The sequence below is a fragment of the Rhinoraja longicauda genome, chromosome 5 (assembly GCF_053455715.1).
Source record: "Rhinoraja longicauda isolate Sanriku21f chromosome 5, sRhiLon1.1, whole genome shotgun sequence".
Classification (NCBI taxonomy): domain Eukaryota; kingdom Metazoa; phylum Chordata; class Chondrichthyes; order Rajiformes; family Arhynchobatidae; genus Rhinoraja; species Rhinoraja longicauda.
Window position 1 is genome coordinate 69,624,578 of NC_135957.1, and position 21,732 is coordinate 69,646,309.

General features: G+C 43.1%; 1 protein-coding gene across 1 annotated transcript in view; it reads left to right on the forward strand.

The window, feature by feature from the left end:
* The first annotated feature begins 3,298 nt into the window (after window positions 1–3,298).
* Window positions 3,299–21,732, forward strand: part of LOC144594041 (uncharacterized) — a 29,519-nt gene continuing 11,085 nt past the window's right edge. The window contains exons 1-2 of the mRNA XM_078400209.1: window positions 3,299–3,409; window positions 16,947–17,082. Of these exons, the coding sequence (XP_078256335.1) occupies window positions 3,355–3,409; window positions 16,947–17,082 (191 nt within the window). The 5' untranslated portion in view covers window positions 3,299–3,354. The remainder of the gene's footprint in view (window positions 3,410–16,946; window positions 17,083–21,732) is intronic.

Genomic DNA, 21,732 nt, shown 5'->3' on the forward strand with positions numbered 1-21,732 from the left:
ACCTCATACCCACACTCCTTTCTTCAGTCATTCATTTCTTTGCAGTCACCCATCTGTCCCGCCACCATTAAATCCCATTCAGTAATTTATCTGTATCTCAATGCTCACATCCCTTCATACTTCGCCTCCCTTATTTCCCTGCTAGTCCATCCCTCACATCCATCCATCACCCCAAGGCCTATGTCTTTCCTTATCTCTTCTCTTGCCACCATTATCTTTCATCCAAATGTGACAAGGCAAAGAGATAATGGTGTACAGGCAATCCCTAAGTCAAAGGTTACCAAAGTAAGAATGCCTAAGGATTAAGTCTAAGGAATAAGGGATCTAAGGACTGCTAACTGAGAAATAATGCCAGGCTAACCGAGGAATGCCTAAGAGTACACATGCTACACAGTTACACTTGAATGTCTGAATTTCATGCACTATACAAAATATATACTCCCATAAAAGTAATTGTCCTTGAAACTGGTGGTGTGGTGCGACTGCAGGCTTCTGAGCCTCTTGCCTTGATAGAATGGCCCAGATGGTGGGGATCCTTGAAGGTAGATGCTGCCTATGTGAGGCAGCACCCCATCTAGATGCTTTCGATGGTGGGGAGTGCTGTCCCTTTGATGGACTGTGCCGAGTCATAGAGTCATACAGCATGGCAACAGGCCCTTTGGCCCAACTTGCCCATACCAACCAACTATACTAGTCTCACCAGCCTGCGTTTGGCTGATGTCCTTCTAAAACTATCCTATTCATGAACCTCTCCAAATGCTTTTTAAATGTTCCAATTGTACCTGCCTCAACTACCTCCTCTGGCAGCTCCTTCCATACGCATACCACCCTTTGTATAAAAAAACCTGACCCTCAGGTTCCTCTTAAATCTGACCCTCCCCCCTCCCACCCCTCCCCCTCACCTTAAACCTATGCCCTCTGGTTCTTGATTCCCCTACTCTTAGTAAAAAGACTGTGCATTTACCCTATCTATTCTCGTGATCTTATGCACCTCTATAAGATCATCCCTCATCCTCCTGTGCTCCAAGGAATAAAGCCCTAGCTTGCTCAACCTCTCCCGATAGCTCAGACCCTTGAGTCCTGGCAACATACCATAATTTTTTTTCTGCACCCTTTCTAGCTTGACAACATCTTTCCCATAACAGGGTGACCAAATCTGAACACAGTACTCCAAATGTGACCTCACCAATGTCTCGTACAACTGTAATATAACCTCCCACTTTCTATACTCAATACTCTGACTGATCGCAGTGCCAACAATGAAGAATGGGGTTGTCTTTGTTAGACGCAGTAAACAGGCAGTAAAATACAATCAGCTGAGGTGCGTTAAATGCCTGTCATGATAGATATTTTTGCAAAACTATTACTATTGACCTTTTGTGGTTATAATCATCCAACTGCTGACTCACCCTGGCCTGAGGGTCTAAAGGGTTATTCCCTGTAATTTTGTTTCCGGCATGGTGTTCTTTTTGTCAAATGATGCAGAACAAAATACCAAAGTGATCTTGTCAGGAGGAGAAATCCATGGTAACGAAACCACCTTTTGGGGTCATGTAGTGTGCGATGCTTCCAAAGGCTGCCTGGCTCTTCCTTCCCTCTCCGATCGCCACAGTGTCCCGGAGGCACCTTGAAGGCGCTGGGAGTAATACCCCGGTCCCTCTCCTACAGGTCCACTCCTGATGTCCATCGCTGCCAGCAGCTCCATCCACAACTGTCCGGTCTTTGGGGCTTCCAAACTTCCGCTCAACTTGGCCATTGGGTCTACGTTCATGGTAGCCATATGTAACCACACATTTTTGTTATATTCTATCCACCATCTTGTTGCCCATTCACATTGCCTGTCTATATCCCTCCGATAACCTCTCCGCATTATTCTTACAATCCACACTGCCACCCAGTTTTATACCATCTGCAAGCTTGGATATATTACAGGCATAGGTGACGTTTCGGGTCGAGGCCCTTCTTCAGACTGTCTGAAGAAGGGTCTCGACCTGAAACATCACCTATTCCTTTTCTCCAGAGTTGCTGCCTGACCCGCTGAGTTACTCCAGCTTTTTGTGTCTATCTTCGGTTTACACCAGCATCTGCAATTCCTTCCTACACTCTGATATATTACATTTGGTCCCCTCATCCAAACGAGTATCATAAGTTATTGAAGAACAAAGTGGGGGGAAATCTGTGCAATTATGTGCAAAAAAAAGGATTATCTGTTTTAGGTTGAATGGCTTATTGGCAATATTTATCAGCACAAACTGATAACTGCCCACATAAAACCAATTTGAATCTCTTATCACAAACACTTTGATCTACATACCCCTCCCCCACATTCCTTCTAGTGGTAACCCATGTGAATCTCTCACTATTTCCCAGTTCCGGAGAGTCGTGCACCAGAAATGTCGCTATTTTCTGTTTTCACGAATGCTGCCTGGTTTACTGACTACTTCACGCATTTTCTGTTTTTGTCGCAGATTTCCAGCATCTGCATTTTTGTTTACATTTTCTAGTATAGTCGAACTGGACATTCTAAAGGCACAGGGGAATATAACTTCACACACCATGAATGAACACAGAATGCAACAGCAGAATATCATAGAGTCGTACAGTGTGGAAACAGGCCCTTCAGCCAACTTGCTCACTCCCACCAACATGTTCCATCTACACTGGTCCCCAGCTGCCTGCATTTGGCCTGTATCCCACCAAACCTCTTATCCATATACCTGTCCAGATGTCTCTTAAAATTTCCAATAGTCTCTGTTTCAACTACCTCCTCAGGCAGCTCGTTCCATTCACACACCACCCTTTGTGTAAAAGAAGTTACCCCTCAGATTCCTATAAAATCTTTCCACCTTCACCTTAAACCCATGCCCTCTGGTTCTCGATTTCCCCCACTCTGGGCAAGAGACTCTGTGCGTCTCCCCGATCTATTCCTCTCGCGATTTTATACACCTGTAATAAGATCACCCCTCATCCTCATCTACCTGCACTGCCCGCGTTAATGTGATTTTTCTCACTGATTTGATAAGCTACATGTCTCCAACGCACCAAAGTCCAGATGCCTGGACGCTGCCCTCAGTAGACACGTGTTTTTAAATAAAGAAGACACATGTTCCTTGAAGTGCAGGCAGCGGGGAGGGTGCATATGCATATGCATATGCATATGGACATGGACATGGACATGCATTGCGGTCACGCCTAGGTTTTCAGGGCAGAGCGAAGAGCTTTTGCTCAGTTTCATTTCCTCTACCTGCTGAGCAACACACACTCTCTCTCTCTCTCTCTCTGCCTGTGCGGACGGGGGCGATCCAGTCGTTGCCACTGAGTGTTGTACCATTCAGCAGGTGCACTCATGTTAACATGGACATAGCCTGGCTTTTCCCCGTTCCCCTGCTCTTTCTCCTGTCTGCAACAGGTAAGACTGAAATATCACTTGTTATTACAGCGCGTTTGTTTTAATCTTCATTGTAAATTAGATTCACTGCTTGCGTGTTCACGTTTGATTTTTGTTTTAGAAAAGGGTTTCTGTTGTCGCTGTTGCTGCCCAACGGTAACTACAAAGGAGCAATACTATTTGATTCTTTAATTGACCTGCGTGGCGAAGAAGTTCTGCAGTCTTATTTGGACATGATAATCGCGGGGAAAGTGCAGAGCGATTTGTCCCCAATGCTGTGGGAAGAAACGAACTGCAGAAAGTGGAAATGGGATTTTTTTTGAAAAGGCGAAACTGGGAATGCGCCGCAAATCCCGGTGTTTTCCACCTCTGTCCATTTTATTCCAGAGTTCCAGCATTTGGTGTTTGTTGATTTTCGTTGCCTTGTGCCAAAGTTAGGTCGCATTGTTTCTGCTCAGCCCTCAACTTCACCAGACCTGCAATGGCTCCCACACTCCAATCCTCCCTAGGTCTCCCTCCATTTCCCTCACTACCACCCCTCTAGCCATCCACAGCCTAGTCAACATCCTCCACTCATTCTGCAAGGACAAAAACCAGCAACAACAAAAAAAGAAACACAAGGAACTGCAGATGCAGGAATCTTGAGTAAAACACAGAGTGCTGGAGTAACTCTGAGGGAGTGAGGCAGCATCTGTGAAAGGAATGGATAGATGAAAATGCTTAAGGGTTTTCACTTGCATGGTCTATTCTATTGTGTAGGGTTCATCGTGCTAAGTAGGGTGCTGTGTTAACAATGTTTCTGTTACTTGATTAGCAGCCAGAGTTCTGAACTATTCATGTGTAGAAAGGAACTGCAGATGTTGGTTTACACCAAAGATGTACACAAAATGGCAGAGTAACTCAGCGGGTCAGGCATCATCTCTGGAGAAAAGGAATAGGTTTCGGTTTGGAACCCTTCTTCTGACTGATAGTCCTCTCAGTCTGAAGAAGGGGTTCGACCCAAAACTTTACCCATTCCTTTTCTCCAGAGATGCTGCCTGTTCCACCGAGTTACTCCAGCATTTTGTGACTGTCTTCTGAGCTTTAAATCTGGAGAATGAAAATAATGAATGCCACATGCTGCAAATCAGAAGTAAGACAGAAAATGCTGAAAACATTCAGATGATCAGGCAGCATCTGTGAAAGTGAAACGGAGTTAATGTTTCAGATCGGAGACCTTTATCAGAACTGTGATCGCCTACAGTGCCCTCCATAATGTTTGGGACAAAGACCCATCATTTATTTATTTGCCCGTGTACTCCACAATTTGAGATTTGTGATGGAAAAAAAAATCACACGTGGTTAAAGTGCACATTGTCAGATTTAATTAAAGGGTATTTTTATACATTTTGGTTTCACCATGTAGAAGTTACAGCTGTGTTTCTACATAGTCCCCCCATTTTAGGGCACCATAATGTTTGGGACACATGGCTTCACAGGTGTTTGCAATTGCTCAGGTGTGTTTAAATGCCGCCTTAATGCAGGTATAAGAGAGCTCTCAGCACCAGTCTTTCCATCACTTTGAGAAACTTTTATTGCTGTTTATCAACATGAGGACCAAAGTTGTGCCAATGAAAGTCAAAGAAGCCATTACGAGACTGAGAAACAAGAATAAAACTGTTAGAGACATCAGCCAAACCTTAGGCTTACCAAAATCAACTGTTTGGAACATCATTAAGAAGAAAGAGAGCCCCGGTGGGCTTACTAATCGCAAAGGGACTGGCAGGCCAAGGAAGACCTCCACAGCTGATGACAGAAGAATTCTCTCCACAATAAAGAAAAATCCCCAAACACCTGTCCGACAGATCAGAAACACTCTTCAGGAGTCAGGTGTGGATTTGCCAATGACCACTGTCTGCAGAAGACTTCATGAACAGAAATACAGAGGCTACACTGCAAGATGCAAACCACTGGTTAGCCGCAAAAATAGGATGACCAGGTTACAGTTTGCCAAGAAGTACTTAAAAGAGCAACCACAGTTCTGGAAAAAGGTCTTGTGGATAGATCAGATGAAAACTAACATATCGAAATGATGGCAAGAGCAAAGTATGGAGGAGAGAAGGAGCTGCTCAAGATCCAAAGCATACCACCACATCTGTTATGGCCTGGGCATGTATGGCTGCTGAAGGTACTGGCTCACATACCTTCATTGATGATACAACTGCTGATGGTAGTAGCATAATGAATTCTGAAGTGTATAGACACATCCTATCTGCTCAAGTTCAAACAATTGCCTCAAAACTCATTGGCTGGCGGTTAATTCTAAAGCAAGACAATGATCCCAAACATGCTGCTAAAGCAACAAAGGAGTTTTTCAAAGCTAAAAAATTGTCAATTCTTGAGTGGCCAAGTCAATCACCCGATTTGAACCCAATTGAGCAAGCCTTTTATATGCTGAAGAGAAAACTGAAGGGGACTAAGCCCTCAAACAAGCATAAGCTAAAGATGGCTGCCATACAGGCCTGGCAGAGCATCACCAGAGAAGACATCCAGCAACTGATGATGTCCATGAATCGCAGACTTCAAGCAGTCATTGCATGCAAAGGATGTGCAACAAAATACTAAACATAACTACTTTCATTTACATGACATTGCTGTGTCCCAAACATTATGGTGCCCTGAAATGGTGAAACCAAAATGTATAAAAATGGCCTTTATTAAAATCTGACAATATGCATTTTAACTGCTTGTGATTTTTTTTTCTATTACAAATCTCAAATTGTGGGTACAGAGGAAAATAAATAAATGATGGGTATTTGTCCCAAACATTACGGAGGGCACTGTATTTCTCTCCTCACCATTCCCTTTAAATTTTGAAATAGTTATGATATCATTGCCTTTAATTATCTCTACTTGCATTTTGAACTCATTTTATTGCTTTGGCTATGTGTTTTCTGGTCTGATCCCTTTCCTAATCAGCTGCCTACACCTTGCTCATAAACATTAAACTTTCATCCCTCACGTTTTCTTGCTGTTCATCATTAAGTTATAGGTTCATGATTATACATATTCCATTTCCTTCTCTCCAGAGATGCTGCCTGACCCGCTGAGATACCCCAGATTTTTGTGTCTGTCTTCGGTGTAAACCAGCGTCTGCAATTCCTTCCTACATATTTTATCTTCCTGTCCCTCTTTATTGTTCTAAGTATATCAATGTTCCTCCTCTAATCTTTGGTCTCATTTCTTATCTTTACCTGTTGAGGATATTCTTCTTTTGTTGGCTCACAAGGTGAAGGATAGTTTGCTTTCATTCCATCTGTGGCAAAGTCTGCAGGATCCCCTTTGACTAATGAGGTCATCAGGAAATCTGCAGACACAGCCACAGGTAGGGCAGGAAATGGTAGATGGGCAGATGGGTTGTTTGCAAAATAGCGTGCAGTTTGCTGTTATTTTATGCTGGGCTTGTATGTACCTCTGATAGATGAAATTCAGCGCCATCTTGATTCTCCTTCTCATTGGGCAGCAATTTCCATGAGTATGTTATACTTCTACAAAGACATTTTGAGAACATTCTTGAATTATTTCCTCTCCAACTGATAACCTCTTACAGGCTGTGGACTAAAATATCTGTCTTAGGAGCTTGGCAAAGGATGTTGTCAGTCCATTGGAGACAACTGAGGGCTTTGGTGCTGGGAATGGTAGCCATCGAGTGGAGAATGACATGGGCTTGCTTAACCTGCAAGGATGTTTGGATGATTTTGCATGCACAATGCTGTTGGTATCTCCGCAGTGCCTTGAATTCCCTGCTGTGGGTAGTTCATCACACATTGGGCAGCACAGTGGTGCAGCTGGAAGACCTTCTGCCTCACAGCGCCAGAGACCCAGGTTCAATCCCGACCTCGGATGCTGTCTGTGTGGAGTTTGCAAGTTCTCCCTGTGGCTGAGTAGGTTTCCTCCCACATCCCAAAGATGTGTGGGTTTGCAGCTTAACTGGCCCTCTGTAAATTGCCCCTAATGTGTGTAGGGAGTTGATGCGAAAGTGGGATAACTAGGACTAGTGTAAATGGGTGATTGATAGTCAGCATGGACTTGGTGGGCTGAAGAGTCTTGTTTCCATGCTGCATCTTTAAACTAAACTAAGTGGATATTGGGAGGCAGTGGATGTTATGATTGTCTGCTGGGCCATAAGGTTTCTACAGGGCCTGAGATCTTGATTTTCTATTACTGGATAGCCAAAGCCTACTATGATGTACTGAAGGTGATTAAATTTATCATAAATGAAATCTCAGCTTAACAAACTATATGATAAAGACTCAAGGGGTTGTGGAATTTCATCTCCCAGGGTTGTGAATCTCTATATTATTTACCCATGAAATCTCTGGATCCTGAGTGATTGGGCCCAGACCCTCACTTCTACATTACTGGCTTGGATGAAGGGAAGGGATGTGATGCATCCAGGTTTACAAATAAAGGCGCATAATAAATACTGGGAATGACAAGGTGTCATTGCAAGGAGATGTTGACAGGTTAAATAGCTGGACCAAGAACGGTAATTGAAGTGGGGTAATGAGGGAAAATGTGAGGTTATCTAGGTTGGTATAAAAAAAATAATAACACAGAGTATAATTTAAGTGGCAGAGCTGCTGCCTCACAGCACCAAAGACCCAGGTTTGACCCTAACCCCGGCTGCTGTCCGTGTGGAGTTTGCTCATTTTTCCTGTGACCGCGTGGGTTATGTTGAAAGACTGGAGCGACTAGGCTTGTATACACTGGAATTTAGAAGGATGAGAGGAGATCTTATCGAAACGTATAAGATTATTAAGGGGTTGGACACGTTAGAGGCAGGAAACATGTTCCCAATGTTGGGGGAGTCCAGAACAAGGGGCCACAGTTTAAGAATGAGGGGTAGGCCATTTAGAACGGAGATGAGGAAAAAAGATTTCAGTCAGAGAGTTGTGAATCTGTGGAATTCTCTGCCTCAGAAGGCAGTGGAGGCCAATTCTCTGAATGCATTCAAGAGAGAGCTGGATAGAGCTCTTAAGGATAGCGGAGTCAGGGGGTATGGGGAGAAGGCAGGAACGGGGTACTGATTGAGAATGATCAGCCATGATCACATTGAATGGCGGTGCTGGCTCGAAGGGCCGAATGGCCTCCTCCTGCACCTATTGTCGATTGTCTATTGTTTTCTCCGGGTGCTCCCGGTGTCCTCCCACATCCCAAAGACGTGTCGATTTGTAGTTTAATTTGCTTCTGTAAATTGTCCCTAATGTGTAGGATAGAACTAGTAAAATGGTGATCACTGGTCGGCGGGGACTTGATGGGGCGAAGGGCCTGTTAATTCAACCAAATGCTCAAGATCAATTAGTGTTGGTGTTCATTGAGAATTTGGCTTACAGGCTCAACAAGTCATTTAAAGAGGCGAGTAAAATAATGGCCATTATTGCAAAAGCAGTGGAATGCAAGCAGGCAAAGGGCATCGTGCAATTGAGCAGGTCCTGCGGGTGGCCATGGCTATGTGGTAATCTAGATGCAAGGAAAGATACAGTTGGCTTGGATGTGACAGAGCCACATTCCACAAAATTAATTCCTGAGTGAGGATATCCACTTAGTTAAAAAGCTTTAACAGAATGGTCTTCAACTGCCTGAAGTTAAGATTAAGAGTTGGGTGAATTTCATGGCATATTCCAAGTTAATTTGAGCATCTGTGAAGTAAGCAACAGTTGATTTTTTTTTTTTAGGATAATAATCTTTCATAACTGGTTCACCAATTTTAAAGTGGTAACTTTTGCAAGCAGTATTTACTGTATTTTCTACATTTAATTCAGCATTCTTGGTATTTTGATTTTGCTTTAATAATGCAAGTTTTTTTGTTTATCTTAGTTAACTTGTTCATGCTTCAATTATACATTAGCTGTTTGATCTTTGCATTTATGAAGGGAAAGCTAAACGTTCTTATTAATGCAGTTGATGCACCGTCAAAGAATGAGGTTAAACTAGTTTACTGAAATACAGATAGCAGTGGGGCAATCAATGGGATGCAAATGAATGCAAATGACTGCAGTCGGAAGAAGGGTCCCGACCCGAAAAGTCACCCGTCTTTTTCTCCATAGACGCTGAGTTACTCTAGCACTTTGTGTCGATCTTTGGTATAAACCAGTATCTGCAGTTCCTTCCTATTTTATTGTGCTACAGTAACATAGAATGATAACAACTCGCTGCACAGATGAAGCCCATGAGATCCATTGTGTCCACGTTGTGCAAAAATGGACTTGCGCCAAACCCACTTTCTAGATGTCTTCTGTTGAAAGTTCTTTGACAGGGACATTACCTTTGTTTCTCCTTTGTAAGGCTGCTATGAGGTTTGGAATGAAGTGGTTCAAATAAAACCCAAACTAAGCAGTTGTGAGCAGGCGAGACACAAAATGCTGGAGTAACTCAGTGGGACAGGCAGCATCTCTGGGGAGAAGGAATGGGTGACGTTTTGGGTCGAGACCCTTCTTCAAAGAGTCTGAAGAAGGGTCTCGACCCGAAACGTCTCCCATTCCTTATCTCTAAAGATGCCTGTCCCGCTGAGTTACTCCAGCATTTTGTGTCTATCTCCGGTTTAAACCAGCATCTGTAGTTCCTTCCTACACAGTAGCGAGCAGGCTAATTGAATATTGAGTGTTGTTTAATAGCATCGTCAAGTCAAGTCAATTTATTTGTATAGCACATTTAAAAACAACCCACGTTGACCAAAGTGCTGTACATCTGATTATGTACTAAGGAAAAAAAAAATGAAACATACAGTAGCACACAAACATAACAGCACATACAAAGCAGTTCACAGCGCCTCCTCAATGAGCCTCAAACGCTAGGGAGTAGAAATAGGTTTTGAGCCTGGACTTAAAGGAGTCGATGGAGGGGGCAGTTCTGATGGGGAGAGGAATGCTGTTCCACAGTCTAGGAGCTGCAACCGCAAAAGCGCGGTCACCCCTGAGCTTAAGCCTAGACCGCGGGATAGTGAGTAGCCCCAAGTCGGCCGACCTGAGGGACCTGGAGTTAGAGAGGTGGGTTAGAAGATTTTTGATGTGGGGGGGGAATGTCCATTTAGGGCTTTATATGTGATCGTAAGTGATCCATCACTCTACTGATGATTGGGAGTGGGCTGATGGGATAGTGAGTGGGTGAAGTGATTTGTCCTGCTATTTGAGAGCAGGAACTATCAAATCAATTTTCCACTGTGTTGGGTAGATGTCTACTTTGGAGCTGGGACAGTTTAGTTAGTATCTCAGTCGTCACTCTCCAAGACGCTCAAAATCGACGGTACTTCAAACTACCAACAAAGATCCTGTTCTGAAGGAATTGGTGTTTGGCAACATTCTTTCTCACAGACTGACTAAGGAATTTTCGGTGGCACATAGTTGCAGCCCAGAGAGCAGATAGTCACATGGGCATAATCCATCACTGCTTCAAACCAGTAATTATTTATAAATATATGTCAAATTCTTCCTTGAGTAGATGGAAAAAAAAGACATCAAAGCAATTGCCAACTTTTGTACTTCACAAAGTCCTCCAGATACAATCTATCTGGTCCTACCCAAATGGTTCCACGCATCTGTTGTCAAGTTGTGGCATTCTTGTTCTGCAGGTTTATTGGTGCACCCTCCTTTCTCCCCAGCTGTAGCAGTCAAGGAAATTCTTCTGTTGGTCTAGACACACAAAGTAACTCAGCAGGTCAGATAGCATCTCTGGAGGGTAAAGGAACAGGTGATGTTTCGGGTTGGGACCCTTCTTCAGACCCGTTTCGGCATCTGCAGTTCCTTCCCACACATTTCTTCTGGTGGTCTTCCTAATATGATGCCCCCCTAAAGCAACCACTAGCCTCGATGAGTGCGAGACACTGTGACATGCTATGTCAGCTTTTGCGAGGACAGTTGCATTCCCACTAAGACCCGGATCTGGTTCAACAACGACAAGCCCTGGTTCACAGCAGAACTCAGACAGCTCCGCCAGTCAAAAGATGGGGCCTACAGGAGCGGGGATACAGACTTCTACAGGCAGGCCAAGTACAAGCTGAGATGAAGAATCGGAGCTGCCAAGGAAAGGTACTCTGAGAAGCTGAGGAGTACGTTCTCAGCTAATGACTCTCCAGTATGGAAGGGCTTGCAAGAGAAAGTTAGATAGAGCTCTTAATAATAGCAGAGTCAGGGGGTATGGGGAGAAGGCAGGAACGGGGCACTGATTGTGGATGATCAGCCATGATCACATTGAATGGCGGTACTGGCTCGAAGGGCCGAATGGCCTACTCCTGTAACTATTGTCTATTTACCCCAGGTGGGAAGACTGAGCATGTTGCTCATCATGTTAACAATGCTCGTCATGCTTATCAATATCATGTTATCCTGTCTGAGCTCCTGCGTCTAGATTTTGCAATGTCCAGTGCTTCCAGCTATTTCTTGATACCCCCTGGTGCGTATCTAATTGGCTTCATGCGTCCTGCTCCCAACGTGACTTTTCTGTTGGTGAGAACTTCAGAAGGCCGATCCCCTCAGCACCCTCCAAGGACGGTTCCAAATTCAGCATCTTCCTTGGGATCGTTGTGCAGCACTCTGCCTTCACGGAGGTTAGAAATGCTCTTTGAAGCTTCCACCTCCCTCTAGATTCCATTTATTCATGATGCAGCGAGACTGCAGACCTTTGATCTGATCTTTTGCCTGTAGCATCACTCTGTCTGCCTCGGCCTACCTGATCTCCCATTTGCTAAACACCAACTCCCCCTCCCATTCCCACACTAACCTTTCTGTCCTGGGTCGTGCCGGCTCCATTATCAGAGTGAGGCCCAGTGCAAATTGGAGGAACAACACCTCATATTTCACTTGGGCAGCTTACAACCCAGCGGTATGAATATTGATTTCTCTAACTTCAAGTAATCCTTGCTTTCCCTCTCTCTCCATCCCTTCCCTGCCCTAGTTCTCCAACTAATTTCATTGTCATCCTGATTAACATTTACTGATTGTATGCTTCATTGTCAGCTTCCATTCATATCTCTGTCTCCCTCTCCCCTGACTCTCAGTCTGAAGAAGGGTCTTGACCCGAAACGTCACCCATTCTTTCTCTCAGGGATGCTGCCTGTCCCACTGAGTTATTCCAGCTTTTTGTGTCTATTTTCGGTGTAAACCAGCATCTGCAGTTCCTTCCTACCCTTGCATCCTGCTTTTAGTGCTTGGCATGCATGAAGTTGCAGTTTTACCCAAATGCCACCTATGTTTAGGTCCATTCACTACTGAATGTTGCATGTCCCTCTGCACCCCTCATTCAGCCAGGTTTGATACCATTGATAGGCCCAAAAAGGTGGAGTAACTCAGCGCGTCAGGCAGCATCTTTGGAGAGAAGGAATAGGTGGCGTTTTGGGTCAAGACCTTTCTTCAAACCTTTGATCACTCCCTGGTTAACTCATCCCTTCCCACCCAGACCACCTTCTCCAGCAACCACAGGGGATGCAACACCTGTCACCATACCTCCTCCCTCGACTCTGTCCGGGGACCCCGACAGTCCTTTCAGATTAGGCAGAGATTCACTTGCACCTCCTCCAACCTCATCTACTGTATCCATTGTTCAAGATGTGGACTCTTGTACATCAGCGAGACCAAACGCAGACTGAACGATCGTTTCGCAGAACACCTTCGCTCAGCCCGCCTGAACCAACCTGATCTCCCGGTTGCTGGACACTTTGATTCCCCTTCCCATTCCTACACAGACCTTTCTGTCCTCGGTCTCCTCCAGTATCAGAGTGAGGCTAAACCCAAATTAGAGGAACAGCATCTCATATTTCACTTGGGCAGCTTACAGCCCAGTGGTATGAGTATTGATTTCTCTCACTTCAGGTAGCCCCAGCATTCCCTCTCTCTCTCTGTCCCTCACTCACCCAAGTCGCACTAGCTTCTCATTTTCACCCTACATACAGCTTACAAAGAAAGGCCTGTTTCCTTTATCATCATTACTTTTTGCATATCTTTCATTCATTGTTCTTTATCTCTCCACATCACCATCTGTGGCTCTCGTCTCCCTTCTCCCTAACCAGTCTGAAGAAGGGTCTTGACCCAAAACATCACCCCTTCCTTCTTTCCAGAGATGCTGTCTGTCCCGCTGAGTTACTCCAGCTTTTTGTGTGTACCTTCGGTTTAAACCAGCATCTGCAGTTCCTTCTTACACACTTAGATCTTTTGCCATTATTCCAGGTTTGATACCATTGCCTATTTAATGCCAATTGGATGTATCTGCCAGAGCTTAATATTACAGATTGCTGTAAAATTTAAAAAAATGCAATGTTTACTTGTTCCTATTTAAACACCAAATCCAAGATGTTTATGAAAATGATTTTGGAATATTGGTGTGCTAATCTAGGTATCATGTGATCCATCAGTTGTATTCATTTTTATTGTATTGAATATTGTGGATTGATACAACTGGGTGGAGACCTGCCATTTCTGTTCATAGTTAAGATTCAACAACACTGCTCTGGTTATTGAGTCCGTTGTTAACCTGAAAAGCATTATTGTAGGATTAGAGAAATGTTGAAGACACGGACATGGGCCTCTTCAGACCTATCCATGCCGACTGTGATTCCTCTCTGTGCTAATCTTATTTTCAAGCAGTATGCCTGCATCATTGTACAGTAGGCATTGCAGTAGATTTTCTTCTTGTTAAGCAAGGGTGTGCTGATGACATGACTCGTGTTAGAAAATGGGATGAGCACTATATACGGTGAGACATATTCTCTAAATTTTAGACCATTCAGCTAAATTGGCTGGTAATCAGATTGCCGCCCACCCTGCTCCCTTTTCATCCATGCAGTGTTTCAAGGTAAGCCAATGCACTCAGACTCTGCACTCAGGCCCTGCACTCACTCAGGAAACCAAAGATCTCGGAAAAAACCCACGCAGGTCACTGGGAGAACACACAAACTCCGTGCAGACAGCACCCGTAGTCAGGATCAAACCCGGGTCTCTGGCTCTGTAAGGCAGCATCTCTACCGCTGCGCCACCGTGCCTCTCTGTGATTCTATTTCTCTATGTTCTCTATGTTTGCACTTTCAGAACAAATGAATTTTAATGCTGTATTCTGCATTGAGCTTCATGCCATGATTTAATCTCCAGTCATTTGAAAGAATGATTGGAATCTGAAATGACTGAGTGGATGCTGGTGGCTGAGATTCTCACGGCCGTTAAGAAATAGTTAGGCAAGCTCTTGAATCACCAGGACATAGAAGGCTATGGTCCAAGAGCTGGAAAATGGCATTAGTATAGGGTATCCATAGTCAGCATGGACATTGTGGGTCGAAGGGACTACTTCTCTGCTATAAGGCTCAATGACTCGATAATGTGGAAAGCAAGTCTATTTATTCATTTTTGAGTAGCTATTAGCTATCAGATTGAAGCATAAGGTTTGACATGAATCACCACCAGGTACAATAGGAATGTTGATGAACTTGTACCTATTGATTGTATACATTGATTATCTCTGATATTTTTGCTAACTCATTTCAGAGGATAATCAGTAATATGTTCCAATAGATAGACACAAAAAGCTGGAGTAATTCAGCGGGTTAGTCAGCATCTCTGGAGAAAAGGAATATGTGACGTTTCGGGTTGAGACCCTTCTTCAGACTGAAATTCAGGGGAAAGGGAACTGAGAGATTATAGACGGTGATAGAGCGATATTTAGAACAAGTGAATGAAAGATATGCAAAAAAGTTACGATGATAAAGGGAAGGAGGCCATCGTTCACTGTGACCTAGATAAAAACGAGTTACAGACAACAAGAGTAGGCAAGACGGCTGTGAAGGAGAGAGGGAAAGCAAGGGTTACTTGAAGATAGAGAAATCAATATTCATACCACTGGGTTGTAAGCTGCCCAAGTGAAATATGAGGTATTGTTCCTCCAATTTGCGTTTGGCCTCACTCTTTGACAATGGAGGAGGCCCAGGACAGAAAGGTCAGTGGGGGAATGGAAAGAGAATTAAAGTGTTTGGCAACCAGGAGATCAGGTAGGCCCAGGCGGACTGAGTGAAGGTGTTCAGCGAAATGATCGCCCCGTCTACGTTTAGTCTCGCTAAAGTATAAAAGTCCACAATGTGAACAATGGATACAGTAGATGAGGTTGGAGGAGGTGCAAATGAACCTCTGCCTGACCTGAAAGGGCCGTCGGGGTCCCTAGACAGAGTCAAGGGAGTAGGTCTAGGGACAGGTGTTGCATCTCCTGCGGTTGCAGCGGAAGATACCTGGGGAGGGGTGCAATTAATAAATTGTATCAGTTTCCCAAGACATTTTTGTTTTATAAGATTTTTATGACATTCTGGCCTTCCATCACAGTGAGGATGTGACTGGAGGAGACTCACTGTGATGGATGTTTCTTTTTTCTTCTTGTCTTGACTTGACTTGACTTGGAAATCAAGCAGACAATGACAATGGCTCGTGTTCATCTGGCAGCTAAAAGCAGAAAGCTGCAGTCTAAGAGGCGGCTACCAACAGAAAGTGACATACATTCATTGTCTCGATTTGCCACAGAAACCACAAACAGTACGCTTTGCTGATGAGAGACAAAACCACAATGGAACAAAAATTATGTAGGATGGAAAACACCTAACCAGAAAAGCCAGAGACGATATGTAGGCTTTCTAAATGCGGTAGTATGTTATATAATTTACAGGCTTGCCTTCTGAAATCTTGGTCTGTTAATAATGCTGTTTTAGCTTTTCCAGAAGAAGGGATATTTCATTGCTTTTTTGGGCTATTTGTACAAAAGTTAGATTATGTCATACTTCATAATGCAAATTGCGCAGAGAAGTAAAACGATGGAAAATTGGGAATTTTTGTGCAAAGGCCACATATTTCTCTCTCTCTTCTCCATTCACCTGAAATGTCAATGCACCAAGGTAGCAATGAAATGGAGGCCAATTCTCTGAATGCATTCAAGAGAGAGCTGGATAGCGCTCTTAAGGATAGCGGAGTCAGGGGGTATGGGGAGAAGGCAGGAACGGGGTACTGATTGAGAATGATCAGCCATGATCACATTGAATGGCGGTGCTGGCTCGAAGGGCCGAATGGCTTCCTCCTGCACCTATTGTCTATTGTCTATTGAAAAATAATGACATGAAATGAACTGGTATTTTGATATTTCTCAACCACTCACGAATGCTTGGAAGTCTTGCTTCAACATTACAACCAAGTTGACCTCAAATAGCACGGCTGGTGGCCGCAACCCCTCATACCAATCCACTAAAAATCTGTTGAGGGCCCAAGCACCAAATGGAAATGGCTCCAGAAGGAAAACTGGGGCAGATTTCTGCCTCTAAAAGTGAGAGTATGGGGTCATGTTATTAACGTGGCAGCACAGAGACAGAGACAATTTGGGACTTCATTGTTTGCAATGTGCAGCAGCAAAATCATGCTGTTCTTTTCTCTATAATCGTGAAGATACACCAATGTGACCAGGTTATTTTTCAGTGTTGGTAATCCTTGTGTAATTTTACTTTGTACCATTCTGACTGCCGCTTACATTTCTAACATTGCTGCTTTTTTGTGGTTTTTTTTTTTAGGATATTCCAAGGAAAACACGTTACCTGCAGCGAGAAACCTGCATTTCTTGTCAATAAACTTGCAGAATGTTCTACACTGGGAACTGCCGACTGGGGAAGCACCTGGGAAGCAACACTTCAGCGTGCAATATAAAGTGTAATTTCTATTCATTCATTCATGGTTATTTAGAGCCTAATGCTACTGTTTGTTCCAGATTTCCAGCAATAGTTCATTTTGCTTTTCAATCCTTTGCCAGTTTTGATGGTACTCAGCTTTTCTTTTCCAAGACGCTGTCTGAATGCTTTTCTAGCGTTCTTTTTAATTCCAGATGTTCCAGTAAGTGCAGTGTTCTGTATCTCACAGTTCCAGTATGTTTTTTGTTGTTGTTTGTGCTTTTTTCCCCCCCTCTCCTCTGTTCTCCCCCTATCAAGCCTCCTACAGACAGATCAGATAGTCCCCTAGAGTCATAGAGAGTTATACCCTAATCTTTTCTTCACTCTCTCAATCAACACCAATCTGTGTCATCAACTTTCTTCTTCGACTCCACCTTATCTTAAAGACTTTTGGTCATCCAGATCAGAAATGAAAAACTTTTCCTTTAAGTTTTATATATCTGTGTGCTACCATTGTTTTTTGGCATTACATTCCCCAACATCATTATAACAGCACCATGGTAACACCTTCGCCAGAAAGACTGCAGTGGCTCCAGAAGGCATCTCAATGTCACAATCTAGAGCAATAAAATGCTATCCTTGCCACTGATGCCAAGTTCGCAAAAAGGAATTGAAAAGGGGGCAGTAATGCACAGAGATGAAGAAATGTAGTACAGTGTCACTCATAGGAACTAATTACACAAAGGCTGAATATTTGGCCTATCATGCCTGTGATGCCTCTTTGAAAGAGATACTGAATAAGTTCACAATACTTTGCACTGTCTCAATAAACCATCAAAACTTTATTTTTAGATAGACATAAAATGCTGGAGTAGTGTAGGGGGAAAAAACTGCAGATACTGGTTTAAATCGAAGGTAGACACAAAATGCTGGAGTAACTCAGAGGGTCAGGCAGCATCTCGGGAGAGAAGGAATGGGTGACGTTTCGGGTCGAGACCCTTCTTCAGAATCTGAAGTATGAAGTGTGAAGAATGCTGGAGTAACTCAGCGGGTTACGCAGCATCTCTGGAGGAAAGGAATAGGTGATATTTTAGTAGCTTCCCGTTCTGTCTCTGTACCAAACTGTACATTTATTCACCACATTGTGACCGGATTGAATTCCCCAGGTCCATTTTGCAAAGGTAGATTAGTCACTGGCTCCAGATCTCATGATCCAAGATTGATTCCAATGTACTTTTTGAAGTCATGTGCACTGAGCCTCACTGCACCATGTGTCCCATTTAATTATTACATTTTTAACGTTTTTTTAATGAAGCAGTGAGAAATGTAATTTAGGACATCTCAATGATTGAATCATCTGCAATGATTGAAAAACAAACTGAATATGAGTGGAAAAGTGAGAGTTACTTGAACTCAATAATTCATAAAATTGAATCCAGCAACTTTATTGAGGAATCTACATGTTTGGTCAACCACAATATTTCAGTTCTGTGCAAACAGACTTCATTTTTATTCAATTGTATTTGATAGCTGCTGTGAAATGTGATTTTATTAAGCTGCCTTGATCTACTGTATTGGAGTATCAGTTTGTCTTTGAATCCTGTACTCGTCTTCTGAAGGATGTGAAGTGCCTTAATTGTCAGTGTACAGTGTTGCTCCTTGTAATTATGTGTTTGGAAAGGATTGGAATTAGAAAGATATCACTGAGGTGAAGTTGTTTTTTTGCAGTGACACAGTGGGATGATGTGAAAATATATAAAAGATTAAATAGCTCGTTTGCAGTTGCAAGTTCTCCAAGGATTTTTCACCTGAGTGACCCACATGTTAAACGCTGAAGTAGAACAGATATTTTATATCAATGTGTTATCCATCCGTACATCAATTTGCACACAAAGCAGAATTATTCTATCTGGTGCAATCTACCCAACTGTTTCACATGGGTTTGATAATCACCAAACCAACTCATCCTGTGCATGGTCACTTTTAGACCGGTATACACATGGAGGCGTCTATTGGAATAAAGAACAGGATTTTGGAATGAACTCATTGCCCATGTCACTTACTTTGAGGATTTTAATTTTATTGCAAAGCCTTTGCACATTCAACTTTGAATCGTGCTGCCGAGCGTGTATCCTTTCACACTCCCAAAACATTAACTCCACCATCTCCATATTCCATTTTTAAGTGTTTTCTTAAACATACTATATTTTAGCTTCACATAGCAACACATTACAATTATTAGTCTCTTGCTTCCGCCACTTTTGAGCACTGAAGGAAAATGCCCTAAATTTGTCTTGTTCAGCTATGAATTTATACCCTCTTCCACTGCTGCTCTCATTTGACTGAAAATATCATGTCTGGTTTTTGCTGTATTATTTTAAGGGCCTTGGATGTCTCGATCACTATAACGAGCCGAATGGCCTAATTCTCCTCCTATGACTTATGAACATGAGCTTAAACTTGAGTTTAGTTTAATTTAGAGACACAGCATGGAAACATAGGCCCACCAAGTCCATGGTGTTCACAATCACCCTATCTACCCTAGGCACTTTTATATATTTTCACGTCATCCCGCTGTGACACTACAGAAGCCAATTAACCCACAAACATGCACGTCTTTGGAATGTGGGAGGAAACTGGAACACCCAGAGAAAGCCCATGTGATCACGGGGAAAACATAAAACCATGCCAACAGCACCCGGGGTCAGGATCAAACTCGGGTCTCTGGTGTTGTAAGGCAGTAACTCCACCGCTGCGCCACCATGCCGCTCACTGAGTTTTAAGCCAGTATCTTCTTTAGAGTCCATTTGCCCCACATCCAACACACCTGATATCTGTTCTGGTAGTTTTATCGTACCATGGGAGATAAAGAACCTTATTGGGAGATTCAAAATTGTTAGAATTCAACTTTGGAATAGAAATAAATCAACAAACTGCTGTTGCTGGAAATCTGAAATAAAACAGAAAATGCTGGAAACGCTCGACAGATGAAACTGCATCTGTGGGAGAGTTTCTAGAATATTCTTATTTTATGCTGGATGTGAAGTATATAACTGAGGACTTAAAAATTGTCAGTGATTTAATTTTTTTATATTTGTGCTAATTATAAATGTCATTTGTGGCCTTCGATTAATCACCATGTTCAGTCCGTGTAATTACAGCAATTTCCTCTTTTATTTCCTGAGCAAGTTAATTTTATTTCTTGATTGTGGTATAAACCACTCAAAAGAAAAAAACCCGTGCACTGTTTATCGTTCCCTTTTATTCTAACTGTGTATTTGAAACAGAGATTGTAAAGGTTAAATAGCTTGGAGCTTAATTCAATATTCCTCTCAAATTAATACATCCATTCCCTGCACTGAGATTTGGAGGCAGTTTGATCCCATTTGCTAATTTTGAACATAACATTTTCAGTGAGACAACATCTACCTGACTACTTAAAAGTAAATTTGTCAATTGTATTGTTGTTATTTTTTCCAGGGTAGTTTTAAGATTCGTCACCTTGCTATGTTAGAAATTTGTTGTAAGTGAAGTGTGTTAAGCACATTTCCATAATTTTAATATTTACTCGCTCTTCTGACTGATCCACTATCTACCAGCATTAGAGTCCTACAGGATGGAAATAGATGCTACAGCCCAACTTGTCCATGTCGATCAAGATGCCCCATCTAAACTGGTCCCACTTGCTCACATTTGGCCCATATCCATGTATCTGTCCAAATATCTTTAAAATGTTATTTTATCCATCTCAACTGCTTCTTATAATAGCTCATCCACATACCCACCACCATCCGTGTGGAAAAGGTGTCCCTCAGGTTCCTATTAATATTTCCCTTCTCATCTTAAACCTATACCTACACCCTCAGGTTCTTGATTCCCTTACACAGGGGAAAAGACTCTGTGCATTCACCTGATCTATTCCTATCATGATTTTATGCACCTCAGCCTTGTGTCACTGATCCTGTGGGTGAAATGTATTTAATAGACAATAGGTGCAGGAGTAGGCCATTCGGCCCTTCGAGCCAGCACCGCCATTCAATGTGATCATGGCTGATCATCCACAATCAGTACCCCGTTCCTGCCTTCTCCCCATATCCCTTGACTCTGTTATCTTTAAGAGCTCTATCTAACTCTCTCTTGAAAGCATCCAGAGAAATGGCCCCCACTGCCTAAACGGCCTATCCCTTATTCTTAAACAGTGGCCCCTGGTTCTGGACTCCCCCAACATTAGGAACATGTTTCCTGCATCTAGCAAATCCAATCCCTTAATAATCTTATGTTTCAAAAAGATCCCTTCTCATCCTTCTAAATTCTAGTGTATACAAGCCCAGTCGCTCGATTCTTTCAACATACAACAGTCCCACCATCCCGGGAATTAACCTTGTGAACCTATGCTGCACTCCCTCATAGCAAGAATGTCCTTCCGCAAATTTGGAGACCAAAACTGCACATAATACTCCAGGTGTGGTCTCACCAGGGCCCTACAGAACTACAGAAGGACCTACACAACTACAGAAGGACCTCTTTGCTCCTATACTCAACTCCTCTTGTTATGAAGGCCAACATGCCAACATGCCATTAGCTTTCTTCACTGCCTGCTGTACCTGCATGCTTACTTCCAGTGACTGATGAACAAGGATACCCAGATCTTGTTGTACTTCCCCTATACTGGCAGGTGGCCCAGTATACTTTT